General features: G+C 47.1%; 1 protein-coding gene across 2 annotated transcripts in view; it reads right to left on the bottom strand.

Moving 5' to 3' along the window:
- The window catches only part of RORA (RAR related orphan receptor A), a 406,228-nt gene that overhangs the window by 356,337 nt on the left and 37,212 nt on the right, over nucleotides 1–12,679 (bottom strand). For both annotated transcript variants that reach the window (XM_084532396.1, XM_084532397.1), the window contains 2 exons: nucleotides 10,448–10,686; nucleotides 9,329–9,576 (listed from right to left, as the gene is read on the bottom strand). In XM_084532396.1, the coding sequence (XP_084388522.1) occupies nucleotides 9,329–9,576; nucleotides 10,448–10,461 (262 nt within the window). In that variant the 5' untranslated portion in view covers nucleotides 10,462–10,686. The remainder of the gene's footprint in view (nucleotides 1–9,328; nucleotides 9,577–10,447; nucleotides 10,687–12,679) is intronic.

Below are 12,679 nucleotides of genomic sequence, written 5' to 3'. Positions count from 1 at the left end.
TGATCCTGGCTTTGTCCAGAATATTTTGTCCCTATCCCTTCTGAGGTGAATGTGGTACAGGAGGGTGTTCTTTGGAGAACTGAAACTAAATATTTTAGAGACTGAACTGCTTTATCCTCTAAGAGATACGGTCACTGCTGTGGAAAATTAATGACTAACTGGAATTTCAAAGGAATTTTGTTTCCCTTTTAAAAATAAATAAGTATTACCATCCCTTGATCTTCTGCATATCCTTGGATATTGCACTAATAGTCATACCAGAGCATATCTAGGATGCTGTAATTTCAGTAGGGTGTTAAGGTCAACACAATTATCAACTGCAATTTCCTCACTAACTGGAGCCAGGAAGCCCTAAAAAGAGGTGAAGTTCTTGAGTGTAATTTGCCTGGGGTGGGGTGAAGGCAGAGAACTCTGTTACAGTCACACTGTTGGACGAAGCCAAGCTAGCATAAACCGATTTTGACAACCAGCCAAAGTAGTTGATATGGACACCAGTAAGCCAGGTCACCTCAACTGTCAGCTTCTAGATTTTCTACAGTTAAATCCTTACGGGCTGTTCTCCTTTCCCTCCTTCCTGCTCTCTAGCAGGACACAGCAAAACGTTCTGCTAGGAATAGAGCTAAGATTTCACCAGTTACAAACTTTTACTACTCCTAGCGAACACATTCCATATACAATGACAGACAAGTGCAACTCCACACAGGAAAATTCTTGCTCATCTCCTAACAACAGTCCTTAAATGAGGATATACATTCTTCGCCAGTGATGGAGCTGCAATATGATCCTGGAACTAAAATTATAGCAGAATAATAATATATCTGCCAAAGTAACTACAGTTACTCACCCAGTGCTACCTACCCTGAAAACGACAGTTCATTCATCTCTTTTCCAAAGCCATGTCCATTGGTATTAGAAGTCTATTTTTCTTCAACAACGTTACAGTGCAGTTCTTCATTGCTAGCAGTCCTCCCTTGATCCTTAACACACATGCAGCTTTGTACATTTAAATAGTATCAGTGACATCAACAGAATCATTCATGATGCTTGGTATTAATCACACATAGAGACTGTCACAGGATCAAGTCTTCTGCCAGCAGATCAGAACTCTTAATAGCCAAGAGTAGTTTTCAAGCTGCTAACACAACATACCTTAATCTGATCTCTTTCAGATTGCTGATTGTGGAAATAAGGTTACTTCAGTTTTTAAAAGTACATGTGATTTGAGTAGAATATCATATATCACTGCAAATATCAAGAGTGTTGAGTGATAACATCTTTAGAAATGACTTATTGGTTTGTTTTTAAAAGACTCTCGAAGTCTAAAGACCAACTGAAATTACAATACCACTACATTTTTCTTCATTTACTATTCTTCCAAGCATCAGCCCTGGAAAGAGTTGCTCTTGTGCTTTTGCTAACAGACTTCTACGTGCATTGTCTCAAAAACACTATGATTCAACATCAGATGCTAACAGTTCAGAGTACATTCCAATGGAACTTCTAAAAGCTCACCTGGTAATAACCCAGGCAGAAAAAGACCCTTCCTAACTTCTATAATCACAACACAAACGACTATAAAACTGCTCTTAAGATTACACAAATGAAGGATGATGCAAAGAGAGGAAGGATTTCTGTTATGCCCCAGTTTCATTTGAGATTGGTTTCATTTTATTTTATTTTTTAATATACACAGGATTTAGAATTTACTTTATACTGACAGTTTTTGACTTCAAGTGCAGTATTAAGAAAATCTGTATTTTAGCTTGTCTTATAAATTTCAGTACTTCTTTAAATGTAATAGTTCAAATCTTACCTTTCCGCCCTTAGTTACAGATGCAACACAGCACAGCCCTCTAACTAATTTGCATTTGATAGAGACCTTTGGCAAAGTCATCCATCAGTTCACAGAGACACATTTTTCCCACCTCTACCTCTGAAGAGAAACTACGAGGTGAAATCCTACTTTAAGTATTTTCACAGTTCCATGACAGGAAGAAAATAAAACCTATAATCTGTATTTCACAAGCCTTGGCCTTGGTTTTATCCTTGACTGTATCTAACAGACCTTGCTTCAGTACCAGAACAGTCAAGTCAAGCTCTACTAATACATAATTTAAGTTTTCCCCATGGTGTCTACAGTTCTGCAAATGCATGTAGCCCAGAAATATAAGGCATACACTTCTATGTAACTACGGAAAAAAATTCCTCTCTCAGATGTGGGGAGTTGGCAGTGCATTGGAGGTATACTTGATAGCTGTTATGCCAAATGGTCTACCTCTTTCCTGATCTTTCATTCTGCATTCTTTCATCCGTATTCTCAAAGCCGGCCATAGCCTTCTCAGCCAACATTCACCATTCTTCATGCAAATTGTCTCTTTGGACAAGCATACACTGGGACAAGCACACATTGTTTAAGCATGCTCAAGTGAGTTAGAAAAGAATTGGGGGGCGGGGGGCACCTGTTTCTTCAACCTCCTTTGAGGAGTCCAGGAGTTTTCATTGCCACTGCTGTTTTATATTAAGCACTTTCAATCCATTTAAACAGTTGCAGGACTGAAGCTGACAGACATATTGTCAATTAAAGCTGTAAATATCCCACAGTCTGTACAAAATGAAACATTTAAAAAAGAACAGCAGCACCACAGTTTTTCACTCCTTGATCACTACACCTGCCTCATTAATCTCCTGTACCCATGTGAGGTAAATACAGAGTACAACTACAAACTAAAATCAATAAAACCTTTAAAAAGGTTTAATTTGATTCTACCAGGGAGGTTATCATAATCCAGCTCTGCTTTCTCACATTCTGCTAGCAATTTCTCTCAGCTCGGTTTCAACCGCTAACTTTGTTCTCCATCTCACTATCTATCTATCACGCTGTTATAATGCCAGCTCAAATGCTGTTTGTAACAGCACAGCAATTTTTCACGAGTTGCTAGCTTCATAGTGTGTTCCTTTAGAAATGCACGGAAATTATTAGATTAAATTACAAATGAAAGCCTCTGCAGTCAGTCATGATTACTGGGGCATTTATATACATTCACTTGATCATGAATTTTAACATTTGTTCCTTCGCATCCTCAGATCTTCTGTTTATATTCTATTTTGCAAGACTGTATGGAAAGTGAAATTGAAGACAACTGGAAGATAGCCACCGATTTTCCAAAAGGAAGGCCTGTGACACGCACGCACCCGACGCATTACTGGCCTAGCAGCAACAGATCCTCTCTAACCATTTTTTAAACCCTCAGAAATATCCGGACACATCCCAGAATACAGGCAGCACTTTTTAAAGAAAGCAACTGCACTGAAATCTGCCTCACAAAGGAACGACTGCAACACCCAGCTCTCTCCTCAGTTCTGTAACATTTCCGACACCAGCACAGACCAAACAGTGAATATGCAGCGAAATACCTGAAGAAAACACTGCGAATACTGCAACTGGTGATCACAATATGGTAAACAGCAGGATCTTCGATTACCTCACTGCTGCGGGTACAATTTCCAGGTATTTTAAACCAGTTTCTTGACCATACACAGGCACTGAAAATATCCAGTAATTTTCTACAGGAATAGTGCTGTTTGACCCAATTCCAATGTAGATAATTATATTATCTGTACCTAAAATCCCTCAGAGTGTTTCAATCAGGTATGGTATTCTTCACTTTCTGTTCTGATCTGCTTAGCATGGCTGAGCACCATTAAGCAGCTGTCAGATTCCACACTAGAAGTGGCTGGATTTCAGTAATAAGCAAAATGGTTCCCGATAGTGTTTAAAACACCTGGGGATCCTTCCAAATGAATGGTGCAATGAGGCTAAACTAGAAGATTAAACTGCCGTAAAATAAGCCCCACAATTTCTTCATAAAAGTACACACCCTAATACCTTTAGTCTCTGACGAGCTCAGTTGTTGCTGTGCATGAAACATGCCTAGATGAGTCTTCAGATAAGAGTATGAAAAATAATTCACAACCTTTACATTCAAGAAAGTATAGGATTAACCCCTCCTAACCTACAGCCCAAGCTATTCTTGTGTTTCTATCAGCACAGACTATCTACAACACATAGCTCAAGTACTAAACCATGAGTCAGAGAACAGAAGTACGTTGGTTCAGCTATCAAAAAACACAATACCAGCCTCTCCTCATTTTCAGTGCACGGAGATTTTATAACCAATATTTAAAGAAGCAGGAGAACTACCTGAACACGAATGCATTTAGTTAGAAGAGGCCTTCCAATCGTCAGAACAGCAAAGATGTAGAAAGCCTTCTGTCAAAACAGTAAGGCCAAAAAAGCTAACAACCTTTAAATGAAGTTCAGTTCATGACATGAATTGTGTAACACGGATCTAGTGACAGTGCAAGAATTCAGCCTCTGTGCTCTGCCAAGCCCCCCTCCATGCATCTGCAAGGATCCGTGCAGCTAAGGAGGCACTAACTGGCTGCCAGCCGTGGATACACGTTTTATTCTGAACACCAACAGCTCTGTAAAATATGCTTCCAGAAGTGATTATCAAGGCTACAAAGACTGCAACAGCAATAGGGGAAAGAGGAGACAGTTGAAAGAAACGAACAAGAAAAAGAAAAACGGGACAGCAGAAATCTGCCCATGAAGTGTGGATGCGATGCTTCCCCAGCCCGACTTGTATGAACTTGCATTTCTATCAATGCCAGAGAAATTCAGGAAACCTACGGAATCTCACTAAGGAGCTCAGGTCCAGGCGTAAGTGTACCGTGACAAACTCAGCTCCACTCGAGAAGCTGTCAGTGATCCCCCCCATCCTGCCCGAGGAATTAAGATGGCAGCGAGCCTTGGATGGCACAGGTGCCTGCAGCTGAGGGAAGGCTCTGGGAGGGACAGGCAGCTGAGGAGGTGGCACAGCTGACTCAACAGAGAGGGAGGGCCCTGAGTCGAGTGCACTGCTCCCTTCTGACAGCTCCCTGGGAACTCTCGGGGACCAGCGCTCTCCTTCCTCTGCCTTCCGCAACTGTGGGACGCCGGCTGCTGCTGCCTCTGCCCACAAGCCCCTCTGCTTCACATTTACGAGCAAGGAAACACATGGCCTGTAAGCAAACGTTAAGCTACAGAGCAGCCAGACTTGGCAGCACATTGAGATATACCCCAAAATATATATATATTTTTATTTTTAACATCTTGTCTTCTACAACTGTATGCTACTGAAAACTTGTTCTTCAAAACTGTTTCAGCAGAGAATGGATCACCAGCACATGAATTGATTTCAAGGGAGATATAGATAGCACAGTAATTTAAAACTAGCTTTTTTTCCCCCTCTCTTTTTCACTGGGATAGCTCTCAGATTAAATCCACTGAGATCAATTGAGACATTCCAGATTTTCCCCAATACACATTTTTGTAGCTTAGAAAACAAATACAAGAAAAATCACACAACCTCCCAAAGCTGAAATTGCCCTTTCCATTCAAACACAGCGCTGTACCCAAAACTGAAATTGTCACACAGCCCGTTAATCTCCATTACAAAACACATTCTTTATTTAGTAAAATCACAGCATTTAGTTGAACGATAACAGTATTTACATACTGGTTTATGAGCTCCTGAGATGTTTCTCAAGCAAATAAAATCAGAGAATAGGTTACGGTTTATTGAAATGAGAGCTGCACTGTTCCTAAGAGAACAACATACTGCTGCTATCATTGCTCCTATGCTACAAGCATTTAAAACATCGATGTCCTTTAAAGGATTCATAGCACATATAATACACCAAAATATAACTAAATCAGTAGTGCACAAAGCATGGCCCTCTATGATGACAAAGGCAACCTAAATAATCTCTAGAACATACCCACATTTGAACACATCCAAAGACCTCTCCCAAAAATGATGCATCAATTTTTTTTACAAGTATACTCTGTGAAATAGTCTAAACCCAGAAAGGCAGAAAATCTAGCAGTAGAATATTTAAAGAAAAGAACAAAACAAACCTACTGATATCACTATTAACAAAGTCACATCCTCACTTGTAGAGCATCACCCCAATTAAAATGAAACTGTCAAAAAACACAACCAGCACCCCAATCTACCAATAAAAAAAAAAAAAAAAAAAGAATTTGGCTGAAAAGATGACATTAAATTCCAAATAAAACAATAAGATTGCTGGAAAACAGTGAACAACAGTTCAACAGCAAGGAAAAAAGAATACAAGTACCTACACAGCTTAAGCTTTCTATTAGAAAACACCAGATACCATAAAGATATGTAAACCTAGCATCTGTCACCGCTGCCAATGCTGCCTTTCAATTTTTTTCCATGAGATGTCCTCTCTTGATTGACTGAGACCAAACGCTCAGCTCTCCAAAACAGAGCATTTTTTTTTTTATCAGATTAAAAAGCTTTTTACATACTTTTCATTTTTTATGAGGCAACAGTTCTCTATTAAAACATAGCTTATTCAATTATGACTACTTTTAAGTGGACTAGTAGAACATGAAGCCTTAGACTGCAGCACGGGGAGAACTCCACAGATGTCAAAGCCTGCAAAGGGTAACAAATGGCACCTAGAGTCTCAGTCCAGGGTCATAGCAGGTGAGCGAAGCATTCTTGCTGCTTCCCATGGAAAACTACAAGCCCTTATGGCAAAAAACACACACAGACTGAGATTTTAACCTGCTGGACTGTGATGGCTCTTAGGGAAATCTTAATCATCAATGTTAACAGTAACAATACTCTCTTCTCTTGGGAAAAAAAAAAAAAAAAAAAAAAGAAAAAAAGAAAAAAGGGCTTTACTAATAATTTCCCACTTGTTCCATGCATGTTGTCATCTTTCTAATAACCAGTTTTGGTATCAGACTACAAGAAACATCCCAAAGTACGCCAGCATACATGCATGCACGCTCCCATCCCCTAAATAAATCGGGTAACGATTCTTAGTTTGAGTGGTGCTTTTAATTACTCCTGAATTTATACTTTCCATTAAGTATTACACACTGTGACAAAAAGAGCATAACCTTAACAAAATAAAAATCAAAATACTTAAGGATGTGGCACTCCAAATATACATGTGTACCAAGGAATAAGGTATTTTGAAATGCTAGCATAACTAAAGCTGCACTCAGTAACTTAGTCTATGGCAAATTTCCCCATTTGTTCTTCATCAATAGCTTTTTCTTCAGTGTTGTTTTCTTCTTCTAGATAAGCCGGCTATTATAAATTCTTAAGTATCAAAGCTGATTTGCAGCAGGTGCAGCTATGAAAATAAAGGGTACAAAACAAACATTTCTATTGTTTCAAAAGGTTTGCTGAGTCAAACAAGGATTCTTACAGATAGACAGGTGAGTGCGGGTGTATTTGTGTTTACTGTACCATTCCTCCATACTGACTGCACAAAAGTCCAGATCTGCCAACTTGGAACACGTTACAGAATCACAACCCAAAGAGGCAAATTCTTCGAGTCAATACACAGCTGAACGTATGAGCTTACGATGCAGCTGTTCTAAAAATAAATTCACCTATACTCGTCACGCATTAAGGTCATGCTGTTGCCGTAAGAAATCCAGAACCACATGAAAGAATCAGGATTCTATCTCAAGAGTGGGAAAAGAAAAAAAAAAAAGCTGCAAGTCTCTGGGGACCACATTGCACGTCCATCCAGTCCTGCTTTCAGGGCGGCTGGGCTGGCAGCACCGCGCTGCCTTCCCGCAGGGCGCTGTGTGCTGGGCTTTCCACGCCGGGCGGGCGCTCAGGGCACTTTTATTGCCAAAGCTCCGATTTCCGTAACGCCGGCCCCGACCCCCCGCCAGCCCCGCTCTCCTGGCGGCCCGCACTCGAGGAGCACGCTCGCGTTTTCTGCCAGCTCCGTGACATCAGCCGACAAACCCAAACACTCCGCCGGCCGCTCCTCTCCCCGCAGCCCCGCCGGGACCCCCGGCGCCCCCTCCCCGCTCCCCGCGGGCCGTTACATAACGCGGCGCGGCGCCGGCACGGAGCGGCCCCCCCCTGCTCGCCCAGAGCCGGCGGAGGAGGGGCCTGGGGGTCAGCGGGGCATCGGCGGCACGGCCCCGGTGGCTGGGGAGGGCCGGGGGAAGCCCCCCGACACTCACACACACACACATATATATATATACAGGCACACACGCGTTATGTAACGCGGCGCCGGGCGAGCCGCGGGACCCCGCCGGCAGCAGCCGCCTGCCCGGCTGGGGGGGCCGGGGGGGGGCTCGGGGGGGGCTCGGAGCCTGACGCCGCCCCGGAAGGTCCCGGCCGCCCCCCGGCACATCGCGGGCGCTGCGCCCCCCCCCCGCGGCGGGCACCCCGTTACATAAGGGGCGAGGGCCGCAGCCCCTCTCGCCCCACGCCCCCCCCCCCTCCATCCCAAGGCGCCCCCGGGCGCGGCCCCCCCTCGGTTCCCCCCAGTGGGATGGCGGCGGGGAGGGGGGGTGTGGCCGGGAGGGGGGCGCTGCCAAACACTCGGCAGCACATGGTCAGCCATGTTCCAGCCTCCAGCCGGGGAGGGGCGACCCCAGCACTCCCCCCCCCTCTGCCGGTCGCCCCTCTCCCCCCGGCAGCCGCTGGGGGCCGCCCGCTTTGCCCCCCCCCCCCCCCCAGTCCATCGCCCCCTCACCCGGCGCCTCGGCCCCCGGCAGGGGCAGCGCTTGGCGAGCAGCGGGGCTCAGCCCCCCCGCGCCCCCCTGCACCCCCGCACCGAGCCCCCGGGCACCGCGGCTCGACCCCGGCCGCCACCTGCGGGACGGGGGGGGCCCGGAGCTCCGGCCGGGGGGGCTCCGCCGCGGGGTGGGCGCGCTGCAGCCGGGGGCCCCTCGGCCAAGTTGGGAGCCCCCCGCAGCGGCGCTGAGCCGCGGGCGGAGCGGGCACGGAGCGGGCAGCAGCGCGCCGCGGGGAGCTGTCACGGGGAGCCGGGCGAGGGGAGAGCGAAGCGGGAGGAAGGGAAGGGAAGGGAAGGACGCTGCAGCTTTAAAAGTTTGTTCCCCCGGAGCCCGGCGCTCGGGCTGTTGCTTTATATATTTATCAAATTATGTAATTTCGGAGCGCGCTGCCCCTCGGCGCGGCTGCGAGCGGAGCGGAGCGGAGCGGGGCGCAGCGCCCGGTCCCCCCGGCGCGCCCGTCCCTCCTCCCGCCGCGGTCGCGGAGCTGGAAAAGTTTGCGAGGGTTTGCGGGGGGCAGGAGCGTGCCCAGCTCGCGTGCGCGGCCGCGACGAGCCCGGGCGCTGCGGCGGGGGAGCGGAGCGGAGCGGAGCGCTGCCTGGCCCCTCTTCCCCCTCGCCCCCCTCGCCTCTCCCTCCTCCCACCCGCCCCGCTCCCACTCCCCCGGCCCCCTCCCCCCGGTCTCCCTACCTCTGCTGCCGCTGCCGCTGCTGGAGTAGCTCTGCCTGCGGCCGGCGGCCGGCGCATCGCTTTTCCGGGCCGGCTCCAGGCTCGCCGGGGTGTCCCTGGCGCCGGCGGCCGCCTCGGAGACGCTGCTGCCCGGCTCGCTGGCTGCGGGATCGGGGGCTGCCGGAGCGGACTCCATGTTTTTCCCACTGTAGATCGCTTGGAGATGGCGAGCTCCTCCACTCCCTCTATCTTCTGTTTCCAGCGCGACTCTATGGTAGGGAAGCAGAAGGGAGAAACGCGAGCGTGCTCCAGATGGGATGTGAGCGTGCCTGGCTGTGACCACAAGCAGCGCTAGCGAGAGCTGCGCACCCCCCGCCCCCGCACCCCCCGCGCTCCCCGCGCCCGCCGCCCTCCGCCACGGCCCCGGGCGGCAGCGGGCGGCGAGCCCCGGCCCCGGCCCCGGCCCCGTGCGGAGCCCCGGGCGGTCCGAGGGAGCGGCGGGCGCCGCCGCAGCCCGGGCTCCGTCGGGGCCGGGACCCCCCCGGCAAGGTCACGGCGGCCCCCGGAGCGCGCAGCCCCGGCCCCCCCCGGCCCCGCGGAGCGCTCGGGCTGCAGCCGCAGCAGAGGATGCCCCCCGCGTGCAGCACCGCAGGACCCCTCCGCTCTGCGGCCACGCAAGCACATTTCAGACAATACCTCTTTCAGGCAAGTGCGCTTCGACACAGGGAAAAGGTGCCCAGCCGGGTACCAGAAAACCTCCCGGGCTGCTCGGCCTTCCCCAGGCACTGCCGTGCGGTTCGGTGGGATGAACTCCTCGTCCATTACCCGATTTTAAGGTGAACTCACAGCTGCCGTGAGCGGGGTGCTGAAGAACATCCCTCGTGCAGAAGAGGCCATGTTACGTGCAGCTCCACTGCATGGCTAGTGCCTCCTGCGCAGAAGGTGCTGAAGCTGCGTGCTTGGGCTGCTCGGGCTGGCAGCACGGCCTCACCGAGCAGGTCAAATCACAATAGTTGTACTGAGAGCAGTACAAGCTTTTCAACGTGGTGTTTAGTCGTGTGCAAGCAGCTGATGCAGCACCTTTTGCTAACGTATGTATTGGCCTGCTACCACTGCTATCAACATCACTGGTCTTGGTACCTCATGAAATTCATAGGGCAACTCTGGACACATCCATCCTCTGCTGTCCCATCACCGCTACTGGACTGCTGTCACAAATAGTGCCTGCTCATAAACTGTTTTGAAACAGACCATGTCATAATTGCTCTAGGATGTCATCCACAAATTGGACTACATGTTGCACTGCTAATATGTCTTCTAGCTTAAGGATAGTCTTGGGTCAGTTGACTTGGAGATCCCAAAGTTCTGGTTACAAGTGTCTAAAAAAGAACAAGAAACAAAAACATGGTATTTCTGATTATTTGTTGGCCGCATATATTATAAAGGGATGTGCAGAGACTGCAGAACATAGAGTAGCATTACAAAGAATTCTGCATGTATTTACACAGAACAACTAAATTTGAGGAGGTCAGACCTCGACTTCCAGATCCGCCCATTAAGTAAACCAGCGTAGCTCTTGCAGATTAAGCATTTGGTTATTGCAGGCCTGGAAACCCAGCATAGGAGCACAAAAGTATTTTTGCCAGTGATGAAGGCATCTCTGCCTGATAGAAGCACTTTCTCAATTGCATGACTGGGAGGGGGAGGGGGAGTAAAGAGGAGGGAGGCAGGAGTACATTTTGCTCTCCTTGCCTTGATTTGAGGCTCTAGGGGAGGGTCCCATCCTTACACTACAACACGTGCTAACTCGGACAGGTTCACAACCTTTTTGGCATGGTTTTGCCGGAATCTGCAGAAGGCACTGAGGTGGTCCTTCCGTGATGCAAGTTGGGTGGATTAGAGTTGCAGTTGCATGCAAACTCTCTTCCTTCACTTTCCACTAATTGGCAACCTCCAAATAGAGACAAGAATTATGTGAGCTGTGGAAACTGAAATGCCTGTTATCCTTAGAGAAAGCTTATCCCGCACTCTTCAGATCAGGGTTTAAGCAGACTGACCAGGCAGTGTGTGTTGGGAAACTTGCCCAGCTAATAAATAGAGGACTTCATTCCTCAAAGCTGCCAGACCACTGCCTTTCACCAGCACTGGGAACAATTGAGCTACTTGCCACAGTAAGGATTATTCACGTGAGTGTTTTGCAGAAGTGTTTTTAGTATTCCAGATACTTTAAATTATGAAATAATATGATTTTTTTTCTTCCTTTGATGTGTTAAAGGCTGCTGAGGCTTAATACACCTACCATATAATGTAATTGTCATTTAGAGCATCTTCGCCCATTTCCTAAAACTAAACAATTTTCCAATTGACTTTTTTTGTCTGTTTTTTGTTTGTTTGTTTTTTTACAAGAGAAAGAAGGGTGTGAAACACTGAAGGCTACAATATGATATCATATAGTAAAGCTTTGTTTTTAAAATGAAATTAAAGGGGAAAATAATCAGAGGAGTAAACAAGCATCTACAGCGTCTTTTCAGTGAAAAGAAAAAACGAGTTTGCATTCTTTAACATCTCTTTCAAGACACTAACAGTAAGAAACAGCTAAAGCAGGACAGATCTTCAGCATGCTTGCAGAGGCAACGATCTAAGTTTTTGCAGCACCTGCACAGCAAAGAGACAAAACAGCTTTGCTCTTTCATAAAAACAGAGTGCCTGAAAAACCTGCAAGCACCTTCAGGAAAGGCTACAGTCACAGTTCACTCAAGCTCTATGTAACAGAGGAAAACCATGACGACTTTTGTTACGCTCCCTGTCATTGAAGCAGCTCTGCTGACATACTTCCTGAGCACGGGTCTTCCTCAATTTCTCATCTTTTATTTCTAGCTTTCAAGTCATACCAAAACACGGTTCATTAACTCTGATCACTAAGCTTGTTTTAACAAGTAAGATGGCATTACTGGCAATGATAGGTATGCTGAATAACTTGACAAAAAAAAGGTTTCATTAGATTAAGAAGTGCTCTAGAAATTGCTGCAGATGTTATCTCTAACAGTGGCCCAGAAATGATCATATGAGAAGTAACAGGAATAGAACAAAAAGTGTAAATGCTCCCAATATTTCCTATTAATCTTGTTCATTTTATATAGATGCAAAGGTTTTAGTAACTAAACCATTTAAATAACGTAAATAATCACACAATTCTTGTGTGACTCTGCAGTAGACAAGATATTAAGATCACATGGGATGACAGACAGAGCAGCACAAAAATCTATCATGCATACAACCAAACAACACAGAAAGCTTGGTCCAGTGCAGGACAGGCACAAGGTATGCTGTGCACACACGAGGAGGAAAATGGTAGTTTGCAACAGAATAGTA

The sequence above is a fragment of the Aythya ferina genome, assembly GCF_964211825.1.
Source record: "Aythya ferina genome assembly, chromosome: 11".
NCBI classification, from domain to species: Eukaryota; Metazoa; Chordata; class Aves; order Anseriformes; family Anatidae; genus Aythya; species Aythya ferina.
Note: the sequence above shows the minus strand (reverse complement) of the source record. Positions and strands in the feature narration are given on the sequence as shown.